The sequence below is a fragment of the Diadema antillarum genome, unplaced genomic scaffold (assembly GCF_040938485.1).
Source record: "Diadema antillarum isolate AM-2024a unplaced genomic scaffold, OU_Dant_1.0 seq00000234_RagTag, whole genome shotgun sequence".
NCBI lineage: Eukaryota > Metazoa > Echinodermata > Echinoidea > Diadematoida > Diadematidae > Diadema > Diadema antillarum.
The window spans coordinates 1,177,810-1,203,094 of record NW_027271283.1 but is presented as its reverse complement, the minus strand read 5'-3'; the positions used below and the strand labels follow the sequence as shown (position 1 = coordinate 1,203,094).

The 25,285-nt window shown below is 36.7% G+C and overlaps 1 protein-coding gene across 1 annotated transcript; it reads right to left on the bottom strand.

Moving 5' to 3' along the window:
* Nucleotides 1-589: 589 nt before the first annotated feature.
* LOC139729334 (rho GDP-dissociation inhibitor 1-like) lies at nucleotides 590-7,696 on the bottom strand. Its single transcript, XM_071640262.1, has 5 exons — nucleotides 7,507-7,696; nucleotides 6,364-6,444; nucleotides 3,883-3,959; nucleotides 2,608-2,671; nucleotides 590-1,265 (listed from the first exon to the last, which is right to left on the bottom strand). Exons 1-5 carry the CDS (start codon nucleotides 7,694-7,696, stop codon nucleotides 1,069-1,071), a joined length of 609 nt encoding a protein of 202 aa, XP_071496363.1. The 3' UTR covers nucleotides 590-1,068.
* Nucleotides 7,697-25,285: the final 17,589 nt, after the last annotated feature.

Here is a 25,285-nt window from a genome sequence, read left to right as displayed (position 1 = left end):
CCTCAGAACTTATTCTCTTGTCTGGACCTTCCTGATTTTATACAAATAGACTAACTGGGCCATGTTGCCTACAATATCAAATCGTTTTTCATATTTGAAATTGATGACAAGTTATTAGTGCAACCAAGCCACGGCTTTTTAATGAGATTTTCTACAAAATGGCAACACATATTCAAAAAATACCAGGAACTACAAATAAGAAAGGTTTTTAACCTCCCAACTACAACAGATATGACTGTGGTTTAAACAAAAATGAAATACAACAAAGTATGAATATACATGTATCATCTTGGTTCTCTGATCTATTTTCTAAACTGTAAATGAACTCTTCTCCAAGAACTCTCATAGCAGGTGTTAACATGGAGTGACTGGATACACAGTCTGCATTACTCTACATACCTGAATTAACACAAGAGCCCTCTTGACATTCTACGGTGTGAAAATGTGTGCTGCTCTTAAAATTAGTTGTGGAACTAATGTAGTATATATAATTCAACTGCAGGTTCTATCAAAAAAACAACAACAACAAAATCAGTGCATAAGAAATGAAAGAATAATTCCTGTTTAGAAGCCTGCCTCCATGGTTCAGACACAAGTATAAAAGTAACACAGCGAACCATTACCAGTACATACCACAAATATTTCTTACACATGAAATACAGTATTCTTTGGGGACAAAATCCAAGAGTGGTATGAATCACTTTCAACTTTGTCAGATTTGTGGAATATTTGAGATAAAACAGAAACTGTGTTTTTGCTTTATGGCTTATGATGCATCAAGCACACTGCATGTAATTTTTATGACAATATTCAACTTGATTTGCTGGAGTATTGCAATTCATGTCTTCCTATTTACACAATAAAGCATGAAATCATTAAAAAAAAGACTTTCTGTAATTGGTTGCAACATCTGATTAATGCCTTTTATCAGTACAATAGTCCGCTGTAGTCAACCAGTTATTGTGTGCGTACATGACTACTTTACATATTTCCTGTCAAACTCTTGGTTAGATTTGTTATTCATCTGATTGTGTTGAAAGAGATGGCTTCCACAGAGAAGCCCCTAGTCTATTCCCAGTCCTTTTTGATGTCAAAGGACCACTCCCACTCCAGGTAAATATTCTTGTCATCATCAAAAAACTTGCTTTTGATGGTGTAGTGTCCCCTGGCTATCATGCCTTTCGGAGCTTCATCCTTCTTGGTGGTATACTCCTGGAATTCTGTCTTGGGTCCATAGCTACCTACCATGAAAGATGACTTGTCAACTAGATGCAAAGAAAAAGTGCAAACCAACATTTCATCATAAGATCACGGTACTGATTTCTGACAAGTAAATAATTCTACTACAGTGGAAACTTAGTATTATGAGATCCTCGGGACCAAGACAATTTGTTCTATATAGCAGATATTTTGTTATATTAGTTAATAAACAATACAAAACGAAGGAAATAATTTCATTGGGACCAAAGAAATGTTTCTTATATCAGGTATTTTGTTATATCAGATCTCTCTATACCGGGTGTCCCAAAAAAAGCGGAACGGTGGATTTTCAGTACCTTGCGTTCTAAAAGTGATATATTTTTTGACATCATTAGAAAGAGCATCTTCCGCAGAAGACCATGATACCAAAATCATTAAATTTGGTTGAGCACTTTTTATTCTACGCCAATTTCTGTAAATGCAGTCATTTTCAATTTTTTGCGACTTATGAGATAATAATTTGGGCGCGACAGGCGTTCCATACGGTGAATTGTGTTAGCTCGTTGATCCATGTCAACAAAAGATAACGCTTTCATATTGGGAGCGCGCGCGCACACACACACACACACACTGTTTTTTTCCTGGCCCGTGCCCAATGTGAAAGCTGTATCTTTTGTTGACATGGATCACCGAGCTTACACAATATTCACCGTATGGATCGCGTGTCGCACTCAAATTATTATCTCATAAGTCGCAAAAATCTGGCGAAATTTGACAATCACTGCATTTTCAGAAATTGGTGTAGAATAAAAAGTACTGAACCAAATTAAATAATTTTGGTATCATAGTATTCTGCGGAAGATGCTCTTTTTAATGATGTCAAAAGATATATAACTTTTAGACCGCATGGTACTGAAAATCCACCGTTCCGCTTTTTTTGGGACACCCGGTATATAGTTTCCACTGTAGTTGTGTTTAGATTACAAATAGTGCCTCAGTTTGACCTGACTACAGTTTGTGCAAGTCAATTACATAAACATAAAGGCCCCAAACACAACACAATTAATGGCAACCATTTGTATTTTGCTCTTTTTTTTTTAAGCGAATAATAACAAGGTCAAAGTCAGTCATACGTGGATATGCAAAGCCAATTGGTTAAAGTTGTTTACAGTAAAATGAGTGACAGGATGCGTGCCTTTAACATTTGAGTGCACACAGCAAAGGTTTGTTTATTGTGACATCAGAGCCAGGCACTGGAACAAAACTCTGAATTGATCATGAGATTATTATGGGAGTCATTGGGTATTGGTGATGTCGGCCATGCTCAAAACAAATTGCATGGCTAAAAGGTGTTGTACAAATTCAGTCATAACTATGCAGAGTATCCCTTGCAATGCTTGTACTCACCCTTTATTCCTTTTCTAAATGTTTCTTGGTAGTACCTCAAACCAGCAACAATCTCCCGTTGAACCTGAAGTAGAATAAAATCATTGACTTTTAAGGAATTCAATTCAATTTATTAAGCACAAGAAATAAGAAGTACATTATGTACATAATACAAACAAAAGCAACGTGTATACATGCACATGTTTAACAAATCCAACACCAGGACCCCTTTGAAACAAGAGCTTGTTAGTGGGGCCCAAAGGTATAGCTGAACATATGACTGTCTCTATAAAATCACATGTCAAGCACAAGTGTAACCCCATATCTTAACCAAGCTTAACTTCTATTGACAGACAGAAAGTTCAGTTTGTGGAAACACCACTGTTTGAGGGGAGTCTGTTGTAGTTTAGCTAAAATCTCCTACTAAAGCTTGGAAATGTGAATAAATGTATGTATTAAAAATAATAAACGCTCCTAAAGTGTATCGTACTGTACCGTACCGAGCCAAATGTGGACCACTTCCTGATGTGCTCCAAAAGGGTACCAAAAGTGTACCAAAAGTTCGCATGTGAGAATGCGCGTAACATGCGTATACATTATAATGCAAAGAGTTCATTTTCTTTGTTCAGGACACCTGTAAGTAGTTCAAGCGTGCCAGGTGAATGACCCTCTTGCTACAAAATTTGTGACCTCCCTCTAAAAACAACTCATGGGGTGCGCTTTCTCAACAGAGTGCTTGAACGCTACAAATCTGGTACAGTCCAGTATGGTACGCTTTAGTTCAGTTTGCTTTGGTTTGCTTTAGAGTGCTCGAACGCACCCTAAGAGACCCAGTGGGTCTAGCACTTTGCTGAGTATTGGAAGGTCACCTTCCATGCATTCTTGCCAATTATTCCCCAAGAGGAACATAGCAAAATACGGGCCTTTGGGTCCTCCAGAGGGCATGGTGTGCATTTGTATATATTCTGTCACACTGGTGATAATACCTGCCAAGTTTGTAGAAATGTGACCATGAATATCTTAGAAGTAAAAGAGGGTCAAATTGTAAAAACTGGCCCAAATTTGGTCCCAATCTAGAAGGGGCTCAATGCCCATTAGTACAAATTTACATCCATCGGCCTATAAATAATACCTGCCAAGTTTGGTGACATGCGTATATGACCATGCATTTTCGAGAAGACAAAAAGTTGAAAATTGGCCCCAACTTGTTATGTAAAAAGCTTACACGCAGCATATGACAGATGACTTGAGCATTTGGCTCAGGTGAGCTTAAGATTGCTCCATCTAATAACTTACCCTGAACTTGATAACAATGCAATATTCCACCCCTTCCTTGATGATAATGGGCTTCTGTTTCAGCTTTGACACATCACCTTCAGTGAGACAGGCAAAGAAGATATATTAGGCTTCACATTTATCATTGATCCTCACAAAAATTATGGCTATATTATTTAGATAATTGACTAACATACACACACACACACACACACACACACACACACACACAAACAGAGAAAAACACACTGCTTGAGATTCAGTGCCCTTCATTTCAATTTTAAAGTTCATTGCTCCTGACCACCGACCGAGGAGTGACCGTTTACCATACATGCAGTAGGAAATATTTCCAAATTCATTTCTAACCATTACAACAAATAATAACCACGCAAAATATTAAGCAGAAGTTAACTAGCCATGGCAAGAAATTGTCCCTTTTAGCTACATTTGGTGACTTACAGCTTTGACCCTTGACCTATCACCGCATGCTGCTCATGGAAGTACAGGTGTAATTGGCAGTAAAATTGTTATCCTTCCAATTCTATTAGGTTTACCAGTGAAAATCAAATGGAATTCAATACATATTGCTTTGTAACACAGCACAGCTCTTTCTATAGTTAAGTACCGGTAATCATCGAAAAAATATCTTTTATTGAAAAAGTTACTGTAAAGTGGAAATTTTCGCCGTGTTGAAATTTTTGCACATTTTGCGCAACGAGAAGCAAGCGCGAAAATAAAAGCACGCAAATATTTTTGCATGTCATATGTTCCAGTACTTGATGTCTTGATTCCGCGGAATTAAAAACACGCGAAAGTCTTCTGACAAGGCCAAGCGGGAAAAATCAGTAGCGTGACAATATCCACTTTTTCTCTATCCTTATGTATACTGCATCTGTGTGTGCGTTGTGTTTGGGTGTATGTAACATGTACAACAGGTGGTGTCTAGTTTACACTGTACAGAATAATACACTGTACGTTGCAATTGCAAAGTACAGTATTCTCATGTGTAGGCATCCTAATACAAGCACAAGATGCTTTCAAGGCTGCCTGGCATTCCTTGTAAATGCCACTACATGTTTGTGCATTTTTATTTTGCTAAATGAATGGCCTAAGTTGGCCTCAATCAATACACACTTAAACAAGGAGCATGTTAGCACCTATTGCCCTCACTGTAAGTACTCCAATAATGGACTAATACACAAGTACTGTAGATTGTGTTACTTCAAGCCTAATAATACAGTGTATGTAAATCTACTCTAAATAAGTGATGCACTAGTTTTGTCACACTGCACTTCTGCCTGTGGCAAGCACATATAGTGTATATGAGTATGCATGTTTGAAATCATATTTGCACTACCGGCAAGTAAAAGATTGACCAAGAAGATGACCTGGAACAGGCAAGTAGTCTGTAACTATGAATGGACAATTCTTCAGTTTACTTCAACTTCAGGCATACTTCACAGTCATAAGATCTCTTGTAGTTTGAAACTTCGATATAACTATAATACAAAGTATTTAACATTTGAAAGGTTAAACCACAAGGGTTTCCACATGCTATGCAACACAAGAGATAGTTTAACAGTTTTGAAAGCATGAGCCAAAGTTTACAGTCAGGTCCATCCTAACAATGCTGCAAAATTCCCCAGGGTCTTATATGAACTTCAAGGTTGAAATTTGTAATACTACAGTTTAACCCTAATTGGGCCGGGCTTTTTTTGGCTATGCTACGTGATAACCATGTCGTAATCTACAATACAAAATTGTGTCAATAAGATTTTTTGAAACAATCAATTTCTAATTTTTGGGGGGTTTGTATATCTTTTTTAGCATGTTCAACAATTGTACAGCAAAAAACTTCCAAAAGTAATTTCAATTCTTATGTATTTTATTGTTTTCGGAATTTCTGAAGTATTTCCTTGTTTTTCAACTTTTGTTATTTCTTTGATTTTTAATTGGAAATTGTCACTGACCACTTTTCTACCATGATTGGCATAAAACTAATCAATGAAAGTGATTAATTGTAAAAATAATCAGGTTTTCATGACTTTCATGACAGGGTACTGTTTTCCACAGGAAATGTACACGAAATCACAAAATTGTGCCCGTTTTGGGGTGACATGCCATTACAAAATGGACGAGGCTTCCATAAGTATGCACAGACGTTGCAATTTGGTCTCAATAGTTGCGCAAGACTTGAACAAAGAAAGTCAAGAAGCCTCACGACAAGGCCTTTTCGCGTTACAGAATTAAAGCGCGAAATGTTGAGGGGGGCGGAATCTGCCCCACCCCCTGGCCCTTTTAGGGTTAACCCATCCTTGGCATTTTATGTGCTACAAAATTTGAGCCTTCTTTAAAAGATATCAAAATTATCTTGAGAGAGGTTTCTTGGTATCAAAGAATGTCACAGTCATTCTCACTTTGAGGGTGTTTCTGACACATATTTAACATCAAAATAAGGAACTTAAATTAATTCTGATCTTAATTCTAATTCTAATTTCTTACCTGTGAGATCAATTGTGATGTCATCCCTTCCATCTGTCCTGAAGACCATCTGTTTCACCAGTACATTGTTACCACCTTCATCTGTAAGAAAACATCAAGTAGTAAACACTTAGAAAAATGTTACATTTTTTTAACCCTACAAGTTAAGTGGATGTGCATTCCCCCCATTCACGACTTCCAATATTCAACTAATGTTTACTTTGATGAGCAATGACAGCTGACCCCATTTATCTAAGAAACCTCACATAAATGTAGAAGCCAACTGGTCACTAGTTCCTTGCCCTGCCATCTCAATTAAAACCAGAAAGTCTGGAAAAGAATGATATCCACTGTAACTTTGAATCTAATGTCCCATGGTTAACTCCTACCTAGCCAGAGTACTTGGTATTACAAGTAGTAGCAAGCAGTGATCCAAGGACACAGCTACTGCAAACAGCTTTCTTCCTATTGAATGGCAAAATGTGAGCAAAGCTGGTAAAAAAATCCAGTAAAGTGTACATACATGCATCATCCTTTTGGTCTGTAACTAAGAGAAATAACCTAAGCCAGTGTGAGACCATTGATTTCTATGTTTTTGAGTATTAATCGGAACATTGATTAGGGATGCCAGCCTAAAGTCTGGTGGACATACAATGGCTCCAACAATGTAAGGCAAGGAAGAACTCATTTGGGACCTTCTACTGAAGCACATCAAGTCATGATCAGGAAGATCACTTACAAACACCACACCAGAATGCACTGTGAGCACACCATGTTTGTAAATATATGTTGCATGAAGCCCAAACTGACGTATGAGAGAAAAACAGGTATCTTTATAGTCACTTTTACTGCTTGAATTAACCCACTGAAGACAAGTCCCAAATATTCTCGGACAGTGTCTACGGGAATGGCATGTCGTAGCAAAATCAGTCCATCCTCAACAGGTTACTAAGCTCAAGATCCGGGTCCCGTTTCATAAAACGACAAATTAGTGACAAATTAGCTTTTTAACTATGACAAATTTTAGCCAATCAGATGTAAGGATTTCAGTAGCTTATAACAAATATGACAACTTGTCACAGATAACAAGTTTTATGAAACGGGGCCCAGATCATTCTAATATTTGACATGACATTGAAGAAATGTGATAAAATGCCTCAGTACCCTTCACGCCATCAAGTTGTCCCAACAGCTGCTTCTTGTACTTGACCAAACTCTCATCATCCTGATCCAGCTGCTCTATCTCAGCCACACTTTTCTGTGCAGGAGGCTTGTAGCCTGGGGTCTGTGTTGGGTCTTCACTGTCATCACACGGCTGCAACTCAGCATCAACTTTGGTGTCTTCTTCCGCCATCCTTTACTACAGTGTGTCTGAAAGTGAAATAAGAACACAGTATACCATCATATAGAAACATGTGATTGGGAAGTAATGACCATTACATTTATCATAAATAACATGAAGCAAGTAGATGTTGATGAGTTTATATGAATATAAATATGGGGCACTGGTGTTCGGAAATGTGGTTTCCTTTGCCTGGTTGATTATCAGCCCTGCATTAGCTTCTTTGGCTAGTCAATCTCCATTAATACATCAATTTGTCTAAATCCATGCAAGAGAGTATAAATTCACTTCTCCCTTCATAGAGTAAAAGCTGACTTTACAAGAAACCTGTCAGTGTATACTAAATGGCAAACACTCCTAGATACATCACATGGCTCGCTCAATGAAGTTTGCTAAATGGCATCCACATTCCAGAACTTTGACATCTCAAGAAAACATAGTGTTAGCCATCCAAGGTAAAATAAGCATTTCATCCATTGCAATATGAATGACATAAATAAGAGTACTATCCAGTCCTGTGTGTGGAAGTGAGGTAAAGACACTGCCCATTCCTGTTGTTTGTTTGTTTGTATGCAGTTGTTCTTTTAGGGAAGGGATGTCAGGATTGTACCATTGAGTAGAAGACTCTACAGTAACACTATGTGAGTTTAGTAGGTTACTGTAAAACGAGGTATTTCGCGTGCATTTTAATTTCGCTAATTTCGCGAGTGCCAAGATTCGCGAAATTAAAAATGCACGCGAAAGGTTTTGTCTACACTATAGCATTGAATGCCAGTGGTAGTACGCGAAAATTTCATGCCGAAAAAAAGGCCGTCGGCTCCAATTCGCGAAAAATTCATGCCGCGAATATATCATGTTTTACAGTATACGGTTTAGCACGAGCAATGCATTGTATACATCTATACAGCAACAGTTATACGGGCAATGGACAACATAGTGAGCGCATTGGCTGTTTGTTTTTTTGTCTTTTACAGTCATGTAGGCAATGAGATTGTTTAGCTGATAACAGTTTCAGCAATTAGCTATGTTTGGAAGTTACAAGATGCAGTTCGTTATAGCAGGTATTGTTTTAACCCATCTTGGTACAAGATTAGAAAGATACACTAGTTTGTATGGAAGAAAATTCAGGGCAATAGAAACTTCCTCATGATATATGATACCTTGTTATATCAATGGTAATTACAGAGCTCTGGTTTCCCCTAAAGTTACAAATTAACTCTTTGGAGGCTTGATTCATACTGAAAGAGTTATTAAACATAAGGGGAGTGTATCACTCACACCTAGACACTATTAGAAATAGAATGCTGAAATTAAAAGTTTAGAGTATCACTAATATTAGTGTACTGAGTATTAGACATATCTCTCTCTCTCTCTCTCTCTCTCTCTCAGGAAAAAAAAAAACTCTAGCAATTCTACACTTCAGATTTACTTCATAAAGATGGTACTTGAGGTTTTTAGCATTGCAAATCATTGTTTTAGGAATGGGACTTATTTAGTCACTTATCAAGCAAAATCATAAGTTTGATAAGCCTAGAAGTTACACTGTATATTAAAAGGATCCCCAGATAACCACCACCATGCCTACTACAAGACAGGAAAGAAACCAAGATGATGAGGCCCTGAATATGCTGAGGTTATGATAATAGGTCAACATGTACTCCTACACACACCTCAAGAGTGACTTCCTTCCACATGTTGTATTCATTTCCTGCTGGCAGGTCTAACTAAAAAACCAGCATGGGTCGTGGAGTGAAGTACTGTAGAGTTACACACAGACTCTCTTTCAATTTTTGCCTGAAAAAGCTTTGTAGTCTCTGAATGTACTGGACTACAGATTGTACACACACTGGTTGAAATCTGTACACACACCCTATTACATCAATCTGGGCCCTGTTGCATAAAATTTAGATGAAATATAAATCAATTAATCAAATGTAAGTCTCTGTGATCTGTACACACACCCTATTACATCAATCTGGGCCCTGTTGCATATAAGTTAGATTAAACATAAATCAATTAATCAAACGGAAGTCTCTGAATACTCAATTCTGATTGGCTGCTACCTGATTTATGTTTAATTTTCTGGCTTATGTTTGATTGCATCCTTTTATGCAACAGGGCTCTGTTCTCATAGAGATTCAGTCTTAACGTTCAAATGTGACAAATTTCACAAATCTTCAGACCTTCAACAGGAGGGTAACAAACAATCAGCTCTTCCTTCATCAAACTGCATAAAATCACTGACGTTGAAGGGTTACGACTACCACTGTCTGTCAGACATGGTACATAAATAATTTGATGTGATCAAGCATCACATGCACTTTAAAGTCCTATGAGTCATATTCCAGGTAAGTATAGTATTCAGGTCAATAATGCAGACTTCCCAGTTTTGATAGTTTCTAAACAAGATTTATGACAAGAATTATCCTCCTCATACAGTATGTCTACATCTGAAATTTGGAAATATGGATGAGTGCAAGAAGTATTTTTTATCAAGTTCTTCTGTTTCAGTCTGATGGTGTTTTCCTCTATTTTTCATGGTACGAGGAACATAAAAGTACATGTGCAGCATATGTAAAAACCCATACTAAACATTTAATAGCAACTTACTCAGGGCTGCCAACTCTCACGCATTGAGCGTGAGACTACTCATTTTTGGTCCTTTCTCACTCTAAAACTTTATTTCATTTGCATGCATTTCTATTGATCTCACTCATTTTGACTCCTAAACTATAGCATTGGCCTATGGGAGTCTCACTCTCAACTAGTTTCCAGTGTTGGCAGCCCTGCTTACTATAGGTAGGCAGAATTACTGAAATGCCTTGAGATATTCATAAATGCAGGAGTGAGCCTTTTGCCAAGTTTCAGAATAATTTATCCCTATATACATTGTAGTGATTGCTATGGAGTTTATAGATTCAATTTCCAGCTTGCATAACAAAGACAAAATCAATGAACATCAAGAGTCTAAACTCCAATGCCCTTCTTCTCCAAAGTAATGATCTCAGCTGTGGCATTTTTTATGACTTACTTTTTTTATTCTGGTAGTTGGCTTCCCTGGAAAAATTCAAGTTTGGAGAGGAAAACATACATTCATAATCTTAAATGTGAGAATGTCCTCTTTCAGAATCGTACAAACCTCAAAAATATTACCAGGTAACTTTCTGTGGGTTTTTGTCACACATTGTCACATGATAATTCCTTGATGTACCTTTCTTCTGAACTGACACAGCATCCATGACAAAGACAGTAGGCTGCGTACTGCATTCACGAAACTCTACACAATCTCAGATTACATGTTCCTTGTCATTTGAACTCTCAAAAGAGCTAGACAGCTTAATTGGTGTTGTTTATACCAGGTGTCATATCACATTAACATGGTTTAGTTCCTTAATGCTTCTACTCCAGAGCAAGTTGACTGTAATGAGACAATAGCAACTCAACAGATGTGTCCAAAAAAAAATCACTTTCCTTGGCATGTCATACAATGAGGAATATGGAATGAATCTGTTTTTCTTACCAATGAATCTATCTCTGAACCCATTGAGCTGATTGAGCACATGGTACAGTGTATGACTAGTGTGTTCATATATTGCCTTGTACTCTGTAGATGTCTGGAATATCCAGGCCCAATATGTCAATACCAATTGGCTTGTGCATTACGCATAGAGAAATGACTACAAGACAAATGGTAGGATCTCCTGTGTTAGATTCTGATAGAGAACATCAAAATGCAACAATCACAATGAACAGTAAGAAAGGTTAAATATTTCAACACTGTTTACTGATAGCTGTATGTAGAATAGCCATCAACACATACAATGTACATGTACCAGTATTTGTGATATTTAAGCTACGATGATGTACATAAGCTTGGTGTTGGTATTCATCAGGATGCTAATTTTGCTAGAGCTACAGTTAAGTAATTTCAGCCCAATTAATACTCTTAAAGAAATGTTCTTCCAGAATGACCACAAATAATCATTTGGCTATTGGTAGCAGCATCCTATCTATAACTGGTGCAGATGGGTATTAGACAACAATTCCCTCCCTGTTCCACCCCACTCCACCCCAGGGGGAAAAAAATGTGATAATAAATAATAATAATGAGGTCTTATTTACCCAGGGTATCCTCTTCAGTGATGCAACTGCTCTACCAGAGGGCCCTGCCATTATTATTACCCTAGCATTGCCAGGTGCCCATTTATACACCTGGGTCAAGAGGGACATGGTGGGTAAAAACATCTTGTCCAAGGACGTCAGCACTGGGCAGGATTTGAACTCAGGTCCTCCGATCGGGAGTCGGGAGTCTTATCCACTATGCTACAGTGTATTGTTGCAATGCATGAATTTGAAATCATTATGATGCACCCTGCAAAGTTGCATCATCTATAGTAAAAAGAAAAGGAAATAAGCAGTGATCCATATTGAATTCAAAATGGTGGTGGTGGTGGTGGTGGTGGTGGTGTGTGTGTGTGTGTGTGTGTGTGTGTTTGTTTGTTCGTGCTTATTATGGGTATGTGTTGGTGTTTTGTGAAGAGGTGGTTGGACAGGAGTGGGATTTGATTTATGTGTAGTTATTCAGGATACGATTTGTGTCAGTTGAGAGGGGGAGGTTCATAGAGCTTTTATTAAAGATTTTATTCTTGACTTTCTATTATGTACTTTTTTTGGCAAAAATACTTAAGGTAGAGTTATGCTTTACACATTCAAGTGAAATATCGTTTCATGGTTATATGTCAAAATAATTATTCAAATGGAATATAATGCATGTAGTAAAATCAATGGGAATATATTTGTGTGGATGCAAAATTCTCACACCCTTCAGTAATGAAACCCTGTTCAGTGATTGGTTTAAGGAGTGTCATGGAACAAACATATGAATGCTATAATGTTACAATGGTTTGTACCAATCTTGAAGATAAATTGCAAATGGAGAAAAATGTGCAATACTGTGATATGATATTCAAGGAAAACTGCACTACAATGTATGTACCATTATCAATGCTACTGATCAATATTTATTCATCGATGGCATGTGTAAAGTGCTTTCGGTATCAACCTCGTAGACCATTGAGTAAATAGCGTCCACCATAGTACATTGTTCATCTGCCCTGCAATATGTAAACATTTCAAGTTTTAATACCCTGTAAGTTTCTTATCTATTGATATAGATATTTCTAGATTCGTTGGAGGGATGAAAGGATTTCTATCATGCACTGTTTTGAGCCATTAGTGAACAATGAATTCCTTGGTGACAGAAAAAGTGCTATTCCTGCCACATCAGAATCCATTATTTAAACTACTGTATAAGCTGTTATTTTCGCAAGGGTTTAATTTTCACAAATTTTCGCAAATCTCAGTTAGATCACGAATTTAACAACACGCGAAAATGTCTCCATGTGCTAGGGTAATAGCGCATTTACGTTAGTGTCGGCGTCAGTACGCAAAAACAGCTCGCGAATATGTCTATGACCTCCTCATTCGCGAAAATATCTGTACGCGAAAATAACAGTGTATACAGTATAGCCTTTCAGTGCATGGCATTATTTGTTTAGTATGCTGAGGCTAGTATGGAGGTATGAAGCAATACTGTGAAAGCCATACAAATTGCAATACTTTGATTTCAGCTTGAATCATTTACAGTACATGTACTGGTTTTTTGTTTTGTTTTGTTTTGTTTTGTTTTTTTGTTTTTTTAATGTTGAGTACTTCCATGTAAAACCATTGGTTCTAGAAAGAAAGACCTGCTGACATACATTTACATATCTGAGAGTATGATCCCACACTGGTTTACATTTAATTCTAGAAAGAGAATCAAATCAGATGAAAAGAATTAAGCTTTATCAGAAAAGGACATCAAAATGATTTGAACAGTCATGAAACTTTCAAGGTCTTATGGACAAAATAAAACATGAGACATCCATTTGCCTTTAACTGTGAATTATCAAAGAACACATTCAACATGAGCAATTTCACCTCAACAACTTAAACATTTCAGTCACAAAATAAAAGAATGAAACTTCACATTCAGGTTTTGTATTTGCATCCCCCCCCCCCCCTTCACTAAAAAGAAAATCATAATAATAATGAATATCATAAATGCTAGAATAAATCCTCAAAATGGTGACAAACAAGAGACCAACAATGCAGGTCATGTCAATATATGGATAAGTATTACTTCAAGAAACACTCAAAAAGATCTGATTTTCTTTCTATACTACCCTGTTGAGTATACAGTCTGATTTTGCTACAACATGCATACCCATAGACACTTGCCCGAGTATACTCAGGACTTGTCCTCAACGGGTTAAAATACTATGATGAAATTAAATGTCAAAAACAATGTCCCTGCATTGCATGGCATTTGAGTCACAAATGCCAACATTGTTTTATATACAAAGTTGAATTATGACTCCATTGTATCTGTTTAACATAGAGTGACACTTCATGTACACCAGGTTTACTCAGAGCTAGAGTCAGCCTTCATTCAAGACTGCATAAATTCAGGTGCAATTCTACAGATTCAAAGTCTCCTCCCAGGATCATAGCTATCTGAACATTTACAATCCGACCTGCATGCCATATAAATGTTTGTTTGAACTAAGAGGAGCATGTAGACCTTGTTCTTTGTTGACCTAGTTCTTACTCTTTGTTCTAGTAATGCAATGGAATAATATGTAATTCTCTACTGTCACCACCTGTTGCCATGTTTTCATCATCACTTTATTCTACATTGAAAACAAGGTGCCTTATACTCTGGTGTCGACTGACACTTAAAAACAAAGAAAGGACAGGAATCAGGAAATTGGAAAGTCCCCTCCCCCCCCCCCCCCCCCCCATCAAATGATAATAAATGAACCAAAAAATGAATTAATCAATTAATAAAAATCAATAAAAAAATCAGACATTGAAAACTGATAGAATTGATTATCTTTTTCAAACTGATATTAGTAGAAGACATATCTTCTTCTTTTTTTAAACCAAAGCACTATAGTCCTAAAGTGATATCTCTCATCACTATTTGCCATCGTATGCGCCACTTTAACACACAAAAAAAAAAATCAAAAAATGCTGTGAGTAGTGAGTGAGACATTGTAAAATGAGAGTATCATGCTGAGAGGGAAGAGTAATCCAGCCGTCTCAGAAGAGCTGCATACATTATGTGCACATGATGCTGAATGTGGTGCCTTGATGACACATCGTGTGATGACTCAGTATGGGTGTGAATCACAAACCTACAAACCATCAGCCAACAGCTACTGTATGCCAGCAGTGGACAATGTCTACACAGACCTCTGGCTTATATCATCAAAATTATGATTTTTCAGCACACTCTTCTATGCCTTAACTCGCATTAGATGTGTGAAACAAGTGAATCTGCACAAATATCTTGCTTCTCTTCCATGAAACAGCACTGTTAGACTACATCATTTCACATAAGTACATCAATTTCTTGGCCTTGTCTTGTCACACAATGTGTATTAGTATTCAATCACCTGTACTCATTGGTTACCAGGGAGTAAGGGTAAAATGTATGCAATTGTCTGTCTCCCAACAAAGTTTAATGCCTCTGGCCAATTAAATAGACTCTTAGTATAATTCTAAATTTGACCCTGACCTGTGACACAGTTCAAGAACTTGCTCAATATCATCATTGAATAAAGAGTCCTAACAAGGATAGATTATGCCTACAGATGTAGGGTTAGCAGTTCACTATGAGTAGATCTGAAATGGTCTGTTTGGGTAGAAAAGAGGAGTGAGAAAATTATTGCAAGTCTTCATCTCTTACCCAGAGCTCTAATCTTTTAAACTCCTTTTTTTCTACTCAAACAGTGATTTTCAAGTCTACTCACATGGTGAACCATTAACTCTATAACCTTGTTCATAATGTCGTCCTGCAAACTACTTGTTATACCTCCTTAACATCTTTTTACGCCTGTGCAAGATTTGACTGTTTTTTTGTTTTTGTTTTTTTTTGGGGGGGGGGGTGGAAAATATTTCTTGAGTTTTACAGAATGGAAGAATTGCAGACACAAATCTTGACATTTGAACTCAAGGTCCATCACTCATCAAAAATAATAGATTGCTCTGTTATAATTTACACTGAACATTTGATTGTGTCCCACAAGTATTAGAAACGAGATTTGTATCCATTACAGACTAGCAAACACACTGTATATTACCTTGAAAATATATACAATTACAGCGGGTACCACAAACTTTATCAAATACGAGAAATCCATGTTTGTACAGCTCATTCAGTCTCAACCCACATTATACAATAGATGTACTTCAGGCCACACCACACACAATGTAAAACCACACACTGGATGATTCACAGGTTGTCATGCTGATGATAATTATCATCAGATGAACTTGTAAATCACACATTAAATTGTAATAAACTCTCCCCTGTTTGATGCTGTGTGTATTGTAGGAAGGCATCAGAGCTCATCAAAAGGTTGTTCGGTAGCATGTATGTTAATATCAAAGGGAATTATCAAGCTACCAAAGCAAGAGAAATCCAAGAAATAATCAATAGTAGATACGGAATTTATCAAGAATAATAATTCTATGTGCAGCTTTTATCTGTTGACTTGTTTTATTTAAACTCGTACCTACTATGTAATAGTAGTCTTCAATTCTTACTGCTTCTAAATGATTGTGTCTGGACACTGTATCAATCTATTCATAGTGCATTGGATGCACACGTGAAAGCACAGTTGGTAGACTAACTACATTTTCAGGCATGCAGACATGGTGGTCGTGACTGGGTGCAAGAAAGGGCCAGCGACAAATGTGACAGTGAAACCCCGTTATAACGAGATTCACGGGACGGGCGATATTATCTCGTTATAACCGGTACCTCGTTGTAACCGTACGAATCAAAAACAAAGAAAAACATAAGCACAAAGTCATACACCCATAAATCAAACTTCCTCAATCGAACATCCTTTGCATTGTTATTACACAATCACGGATCATTATTAAGAGTAAGGGGAAATTATTTGTGAATTGATACCCAAAAAAAAAGACAGAAAAAAGAGTAGGGGTCGAAATGCATTCATTCTGTATTTTTTTTCCCGAAAATCTCTTCGCATAATAGTTGCACATTATGTTCTTGACAAGTATTCCTATATTATATTCGTGATTCTTTCTACACTTGTCTCTTTCTCTTGTATTGAACCATTCTGTAAGAACGATTTTTTTCATTTGTGAAATACAGTGTAAAATGACAATGAACAAAATCAGATTGTATGAAATACATTTGTTATGTTTTTCCAAACACAAGCGCAAATAGAGTAACATGCGTTGTTTACCGTAACTTTTGAGGTGTTTTATGCTGTTGGTGTTGAAGCAAGAATGCAATGATTTCATGAATCATTTCGGCTGTAATTTTATACAATGTACGATCGTTGCACCTGAAGGGATTAAAAATGCGTTCTTAATTTTCTTCCGAAAATCTTTTTGAGTTTTGTACATCTGTTTTTGAAAAATATGCGACAGGGAATTTGGAAGGTTGTGATCCTTTTTATGCAAATCTGTACCTCGTAGACCATTCTGAAAGTAAGAAAAATCTTCGTTTGTGAAATGCAGTGTTAAACGATAATGAACAAACCCAGACCTATTCAAACTGTTGAATGTGTTTGCTTCTTTTTCTGAACACCAACTCAGGTAGATTAACATTCGTAATTCAACTATTTTTACGCTACTGTCACCCAATGGGATCGTGTTGATTTCATTAATTATTTCAGCTTTAATCACACACACTCACATTTACATTATCATTTGTTAAATAATAATGAAAAAAGCCAGATCTATTCAAACTGTTAGATGTGTTTGTTTATTTTTCTGAACACCGACTCAATTATAAAAGTAGATCAACATGCATTTTTAAACTATTTTTAAGCTGTCACCCGGCGGGATCACGATGGTTTCATGAATTCTTTCGGCTCTAATCATACACACTCATATTTACTAACCAGCAAAATGAGTGTAAGTCGGAACTAAAAATGGAAAGGATATAATGATGAGTTACATGTACACACGCATTGCAACTGTCCATTTTTGGCCATGAGTGTTGCTATGTACATGAAAAGTTTTTGAATGCATTATTTTTTTTTTCTCATTGCGGTGTGGTCTGACTTTCCTATCACGCACGCGTATCTCGCGAAAAAGAAAATCGAATGATTATATTCAATAACGTAGTAGGAACATCTGATGGTACTCCTGTGTCTTATTGTGTGGGTTATTAGGAGAAAACATGGAAGGAATGGTACTCTGCAAAAACGGGAAAGAGACATGGATAGTGCGTGAATTCTGTTTTCAGTGTTTCGTTTGTTGCGTGTTTGAAAGTGGCAAGTCAAGAATTGGAACCTTGTTATATCCGATCAAATTGCTTATATGTTTTTCTTTTTCATGATGCACCGAAATTGTCCTCATTATTACCGAACTCATTATAATCGACTCGTTCTGCCATAGGTTTACACGCACAGGAAAACCAGACGCGATCACCTCGTTATATGCGGTTCCTCGTTATAACCGAATTCGTTATAACGGGGTTTCACTGTGTAGCTTTAAATGTTACACTGATTGCATAAAGTTACCATAAACTGTACATGTATCATCACAGAGCATCAACCCAGCAAAGACTGCTCAAATAATGTCCTTTTGTAAAGTCGCCAGTTGGCACAAAATTTGATTGTGACAAAATTTGTGATGTTTATTAAAAGAGAGGTGTATCTGTCATGACAAAAAGCAAAACAAAGTCTTTACCTGAGGGTACACTTAACATTTCTACTCGGCTAACTCATCTCCCGTACTAATTGTTCTGAAGTAAAATGGTTTCATGTAATACCTGGCAGAAATAGAGAATGTAACAAGCTTTGTAATAAATGGAAGACAATTGTGCAGCCTTGGATATGTCCTAGATGTAAAAATAAACAATACCGGTTGGCTTCAGTGATCAGTGTTGCTTTTTATTATGCAAAAGACTAACCTAAATTTTGAGCAGAATTGATAGGAAATTCATGTTGCCAAGAGCAATTACTCAAAACAAAGGAAGAATGCATCAATCTACAGATGAGTTTCTTGCAAGATTTAGGCAATATAAACCAGACAAGGAAACAATAAATGCAATAATCATGAAATTGAAATTTTAACATTGTCCTTCATTTACCATTTTAGAAAAAAGAAAACAAAACATAACTAGAAATGTCGCTATGGCGACTGGTATGCCTCCGCCATAATGCATGGTTCTCCTAATTTAGGTCTATAGTACATGTGGACAATGTGTGATTACATTTTCACAAAATTGGCAAAATATTTAAATGACAAGTTTGTCACAAATGTGTTGAATGTTCATCTTCCTTGACCTAGGTTTAATTGGATGAATAGGAGAGCATGTATTTGGAGATTTAAGAACTTTAACTTGACTTTGATCCATTCATAAGTTTATGCACTGAGTAATTTTCAAGGTATGGAGAAAAGTGCAATTTCTGTATTGAATAGTAAATTGTTGCCATTTTCATCTGGCCTTTGACCCTAAAATTCATCATATTAAGATAATCACTGTCAGGCAGAACATGCAAAAATACGTAGTACTAAGTTTCAAGATAACTTGAACCCTTTCCTAGATGTGGAGGAAACAGTTAGTTCAGCATTTTCACTTGATCTTGACCTTTTGACCTTTGAGAAAAAAAGAAAAAAACTTAACAGAGAATCTCTATTGGGTTATACATGCATACACCAAGTGTAAAAAAAATAATAATCCTGCTAGCATTGCATAAATATGAGGGAAATAGTAAAATTTTTAAATGTTGCCCTTGACCTTTGACCCCTGACCTTTGACCCCATGAACCCTAAATTCTCTAGATAATCACTGCCAGTCAGTACATGTTCCTTGAAAATACCTTTAACAATTTCCAAGGTACAAGTGTACAGAGAAAAAAGTGACATTTTAATATTTTTACTTGACCTTTTGACCTTTGACCTTTAACCTCATGACCCCAAACTTTCACCAGAGAATCATAATTGGATAATACATGTATACACTAAGTTTCAAGAAAATATCTTCAGGCAATGCATAGATATGGAGGAAATAGTGAAATTTTACGTATTTGACCTTGACCTTTTGACCTTTGACCTTGAGTATGTGCACCCAAAAGTTGATAGGCACAACTTCACCCCCTAATACACATACATGCCAAGTTTCATTAGGATACCTCAAAAGGTTTTTTAGTTACGCTTGCCACAAAATTCATTACAGACGGACGGACGGAAGGACAGATGGACGGACAACCCGAAAACATAATGCCTCCGGCACCACTTCGTGGCGGAGGCATAAAAAAAGCAGCTGGAGTAATCTTAATCCAGCAAGGATAACGGGCATCTATACAAAAATTTCAATATATTCCTTGAATTGATTTGCCCCCAATATATTCAATGAAATAGTAAAATTCCATTTCCTGACAATATAAATAAATTTGAAAGTTTTCATGCACACACAGTTTCAAATGCTGGCAAGTTCTTGAAGAGGAAGTCAAAATAGTCACAAAGATTGCTTTGCAAACAGCCATCCTGGAATCCTAGTCTGTGGCTAAAATTGCTGGCAGTAGTCTTTATGAAACATTATCTCCAGATTACACTATCCTACCCTTGGGACAAAATTATCACTGCCTATTCCTGATACATACAATTGTATGTACATCACAAATCTTGGACATGCCCAAATGTTTGTATGTTATCAGATTTGATTCATAAGTGTTTCTCAGTGTAGTTAGTGCTATCTACTAGTAAGCAGTGAGTATAATTATGTACTATACAGAGAGTAAACGAACAAAAATTAATATCACATTGTAGGGAAATTCCCCTTTAGAATAGTAAACAAAAAATCTGTAGTGCATCATAACTACAGTGTAGTTTAGACTACATTATGAAAAGAATGGTCAAAGAACTGCAAACTCAGTCAATCATTCTATGAGGGAGCACTGAGCATCTAGGCCAACTCAATTCACATTGAACTTAGAAACGTTGTACTAAATAATCATGAAAACATACTTCTGATAGCCAGACTCACAGAACAAAGATAGAGATAATAGAATTTAAATACAAATGGACAACAACTTTGAAAGGAAATGTTGGAACAGACTTTGATACAGAAATGTGTTCCAGCTTTCTTCCTCTCTTTAGCTTCCTACAGTGTATATCCTGGTGGTAGAAATTAAATTTACAAGTGTCGGTTCAATGTATGGGAACTGAACACAGTTTAAGGAGTTCAAGTTTTCATTCTCTTTATCACTCTATAACCGAACGGGGGAAAATAAAAATTTTCTGTCAACTCAAACTTCAAATAATGGCATACTGAGTAAAGGCTTAAAGATGATTTTAAAAATGAATAGAATTTCTACAGTTCACACTTTATTTACAAATTCAGGCCTGTAACTAGAATTTTTATGGGAGGCCACTTGCAGGTTTCATCAGCTGACAACAACAACAAAAAAAAAAAAAAAAGAAAAGAAGAAGACTCCCCCATGCATTTTTTTTTTCTGTTGCTCGTGCCACTTCTGGGTTTTATCGACTGACAAGCAAAAACAAAACAAAAACGCTTTGAAAACAGTGAAATTTTCTGGTGCCACTTTAAGTCCCCTTTCATTCTTTCTTAATTTTTCAAATGGGGGGGGGGGGGGCTGCTGGCAAATGGGAGGGGATCCACGGAACCCCCTGAACACCCATTTCCTCCATTATTTTTAGCTTACAAGTAATGATCTTTGGGGCTTCAAAGCTATTAAATTGAGATCATCTAGGTATATTTTTGCAACTTAATTCATGTCTCTTATTTGTGTTTGAATTGTCTTTTGTTCTTATTGTTATCTGGAAGCGCATTGATGCTAGATTGACTACAATTGTATTTGTTCATTTTTGTAATTTTTAATTATTTGTGCCTTGGGAAGAGAAGAACTGAGGTGCTCACTCATGTGTTAAATTTCACTCAATGTGATATGTGCAGCTAGTTGACATACATGGTTGGAATACAAAGGAAGATGGTGTACAAGTAGACTGTAGTGTGTGGTATGTAGTACAGTGTACCCCCTTCATTACGAAGTCATCAGGACCAGCGATTTTCTTTCATTATAACAAATTTTGTTATATTATATTTCATTATAACCAACAGCACACTGTATACAGATATGGCTCTAGTTAAGAATAAATTCCTGAATTTTTATGTCATTACACAATAACGAAATTTCGTTATAACCGTGTTAGGTATAAGTACATGTAACACGAGTGCACACTGCAGTAAAAAAAAAAAAAAACACTCACCAAGGTTTGACCTCCCATGCAAAAATTTGACCACACTCAATTTAAGCATCTGGAGCTGGACTAAAGGCTATAGGTTTAGTTTTACAGGTAGCTGGCAGTCAAATTTTGGATGGCATTACGGTCATATATTATGCCCGGATTGCTTTAGGTCTGATTCGCTTTCCACCTCCCTGGTTCTACTGAGATACATTGAAGGGTGTAACGTTTCACAGAAAAATCTGTCTATCCGGAGGAATTTTTTATATATATTTTTTTTTACTTTCAATTCATGGCAAAGGCAGACACAGGTATACTGACCGGAGGATCGGTCTGTATCTGGTCGTCTGGGAAATGTTCCACGGAGATTGCATCCGGCTTCATGGATCCCCTCCTTGTCTACGGAGGAGAGCGATATCGTCACAAAAATAAAAAAGAGACTCCTCCGGACAGATGGATATCTTTCTGTCTAACCTTTATTAAACTACTTTGTCTCCGTGTAACTGAACCGCTCAATACCGCCCGCTTTTTTAAAATAGTTTTATGCATTACCATTTTTTTTTCACAAATACATAACGGTTACAGGTCGTAATACATGAAAGAGGTCAATGTCTAGTTGTTTTTTAATTTCATGGTTTTGAATAAAGTTAATTTAGAAAGTTGTCAAAATGAGAGTAATAATCGATTGTGTATGGAACAAAAAGCCATTATTATGCACAGCTCAGAATAGAATCTCCAGTTGCTAAAGAACTACACAGCCAGACCACCAGATCTGGTAAAATCTAATGTTAGACCTACTCCGAAATAAACAGTATAGTCTAGATCTAGTACATTGATTGAACTTAATCTAGGCCTTCATTATCTTTTTATAGGCGTACATTTTACCGTTCAGCTCAGGCTATATGCATGTGAGGTTTCGGTAGAGGTTTCTAGTGCAAGAGCCGTAACGTTAGTAGGTAGGGTTTGGCTTCACGTGCCCTGCCTTGTTACTTTTTTGATTGAGCTCAACCCGGTAGAGGAAGTTACAAATGAAATGTTGGCATGTTCATCTCCTCTAATACTACCTGATCCTTTATTTATAATAGACAGGTCTAGGCTATACAGTAGGCCTACTATCAGCGTTCGAATTATACGAGAAACTCACTCACCTTATTCTAAAAGCTCGAGTACTTTCTTTCGGAGGAACCTGCCTCGCCCACGTTATAATGCAGTATCTTGCCGCTATGTACAACTTCGATGCGGACACACGTCTACACACAGACAGACGGATACACTCACACACACAACATTACAGTACTAGTACCTGTGGTGGGATTGCGGAAAATATAAGGATAGCGATAGTCCTATGGTCTCTACACGCAGCCCGTTTCCTCTTCACCTGAATGCTGTGGTCCCGACTTTACTTCCGTGTTGAGAGATTTCAACCAGCGAGGGTCGAGACGACCTTTGTTTGTTGGCACCGCTGTGTGGCGCTCTCCCACCACCACCAGACCACCGCGATCTCTGCGGACTCTACTGGTGTAAGTATGGTCGAACACTTGTCGTCATAGCAAGTCTCTTTGGTTTTCATTTTTTAACAAAGTATCATGACAACCTGTGTAGCCAACATTGACCTAAACATGGGTTTTGTTTGTTTGTTTTTTGTTTGTTTGTTTGTTTGTTTATGTGTGTGTTTACTTAGAACATCAAATGATAGGTAAGCCCTACGTCGAACGGAGTTATAAATTTACACGTAGGCTTTGTGACTTTGTTTTTAACAGAAAATAATATAGGGCCTACTGTATTCGAATGTTAGATTTCCTATAATCTGTTTTGGAAATGGTGAATTCTAACAAATATTCATCATCTGCGTCAGTGAGCAGGATTTATTACAAATCTCTTAAACGAGAAATGAATATGAGAGACACAAATGTGAACCCTCGTTTCCAACAGTGCATTGATAAGCAGAGTGAAATACATATTGGTTCTGCAATTTACCAGAGACATTGGCATTGTGCAGATTTACAGCCGTAATCATTCATTGATCGAAACTAATATGAGAAGGCAGTTGACGTTCTTTCAAATTAAAACGTATGTACGTCAATGAGACCTACTATAGGCCTACGTTTATAGTATGTTGTGCATCAAGACTGCTTGTAAACTTGAGGAAAGTTGTGCGTCGTGAGTCAAAATACATGTTATTACTTATCAGCATTTTTTTTTTCTCGGGCCTGAGGTGCATTGTATACATTTTGTTGTCAGTTATTCATCTTTTTCAACGGGGTTTCTCTTTGCCCACGATTATCAACCAATGCTCTGTTTGAAAATAGATATTGTCCAGAGAGATTGTTTCTTTCCTTTAAAAATTTTCCAATTGGAATGCAAGGTAAATTTCTGGAACGAACATGTACAATGAACATTTCGTTCATGTCTTTAAACTGTGGTGGTACTGTGGTGACCCTGCATCATAGAACCAATAAAGAGACGCGGACATGATATTATATATTATATATCATACATTATATATCATATATTACATATTATATATCATATATTATATATTATATATTATATATCATATATTATATTATATATACATGTATAGAGTATATATATATATATATATATATATACTAGCAAGAGCATAAAATGATGTGTAACTCCTTATGGATGCTCCTAGTCTATCTAGAATATTGGAAAGAAAGCGTGTTATACACTGTAAACTATTACATTCCCATAGTGTGTCTTGAGAAAAGAGGCTTTGAAGTAGGCCTATAGGGCCTAGGTAGCTGTGCAAAGAATGGGACCCCCCCCCAAAAAAAAAAAAAACAAACAAACAAACAAACAAACAAAAAACAAAACACACACACACACACACACACGCACACAAAACAGAATGCCAAACACCATGCATACCAAAAATGAAGGGATCATCTAATTAAGCTGAATTCAAATATTTTAATACATTCTAACCATGACTGATGCCAACTTTCAAAGCTTTCTTATCTTTCTTTCAAAAAGTATTAGAGCCGTAAAGTGTGTCAAGGATTTTCAAAAAATGAAAAAGGGCCTCTATGACATATCAAATCGCTCTATTCTATACAAAAAGGGTGTTCTTTAAAAAGACATATTTTTACATTTTTTGTCCTACGTGACAATTTGATGCTCCTCACAGACCAGTAATAACTCTGAAATCTATTTGGGTACTCTCTAAAAAAAATCGAGTGAAAATATTCACTCCTAAAAGAGTGAATACAAAAAAGAGTGAATTTAGAGTGAAATTGGAGTGAATTTTGAGTGAAAATGTTCATTTTCACTCGT

Excerpts from the sequence above, each read along its gene's own strand:
- LOC139729334 (XM_071640262.1), bottom strand. The coding sequence starts at position 7,696 with ATGGCGGAAGAAGACACCAAAGTTGATGCTGAGTTGCAGCCGTGTGAT. Across the intron at positions 6,445-7,506 it reads ACAACTTGATGGCGTGAAGG|ATGAAGGTGGTAACAATGTA; the intron begins GTACTGAGGCAT and ends GTTTTCTTACAG. Across the intron at positions 3,960-6,363 it reads CATCACAATTGATCTCACAG|GTGATGTGTCAAAGCTGAAA; the intron begins GTAAGAAATTAG and ends GTCTCACTGAAG.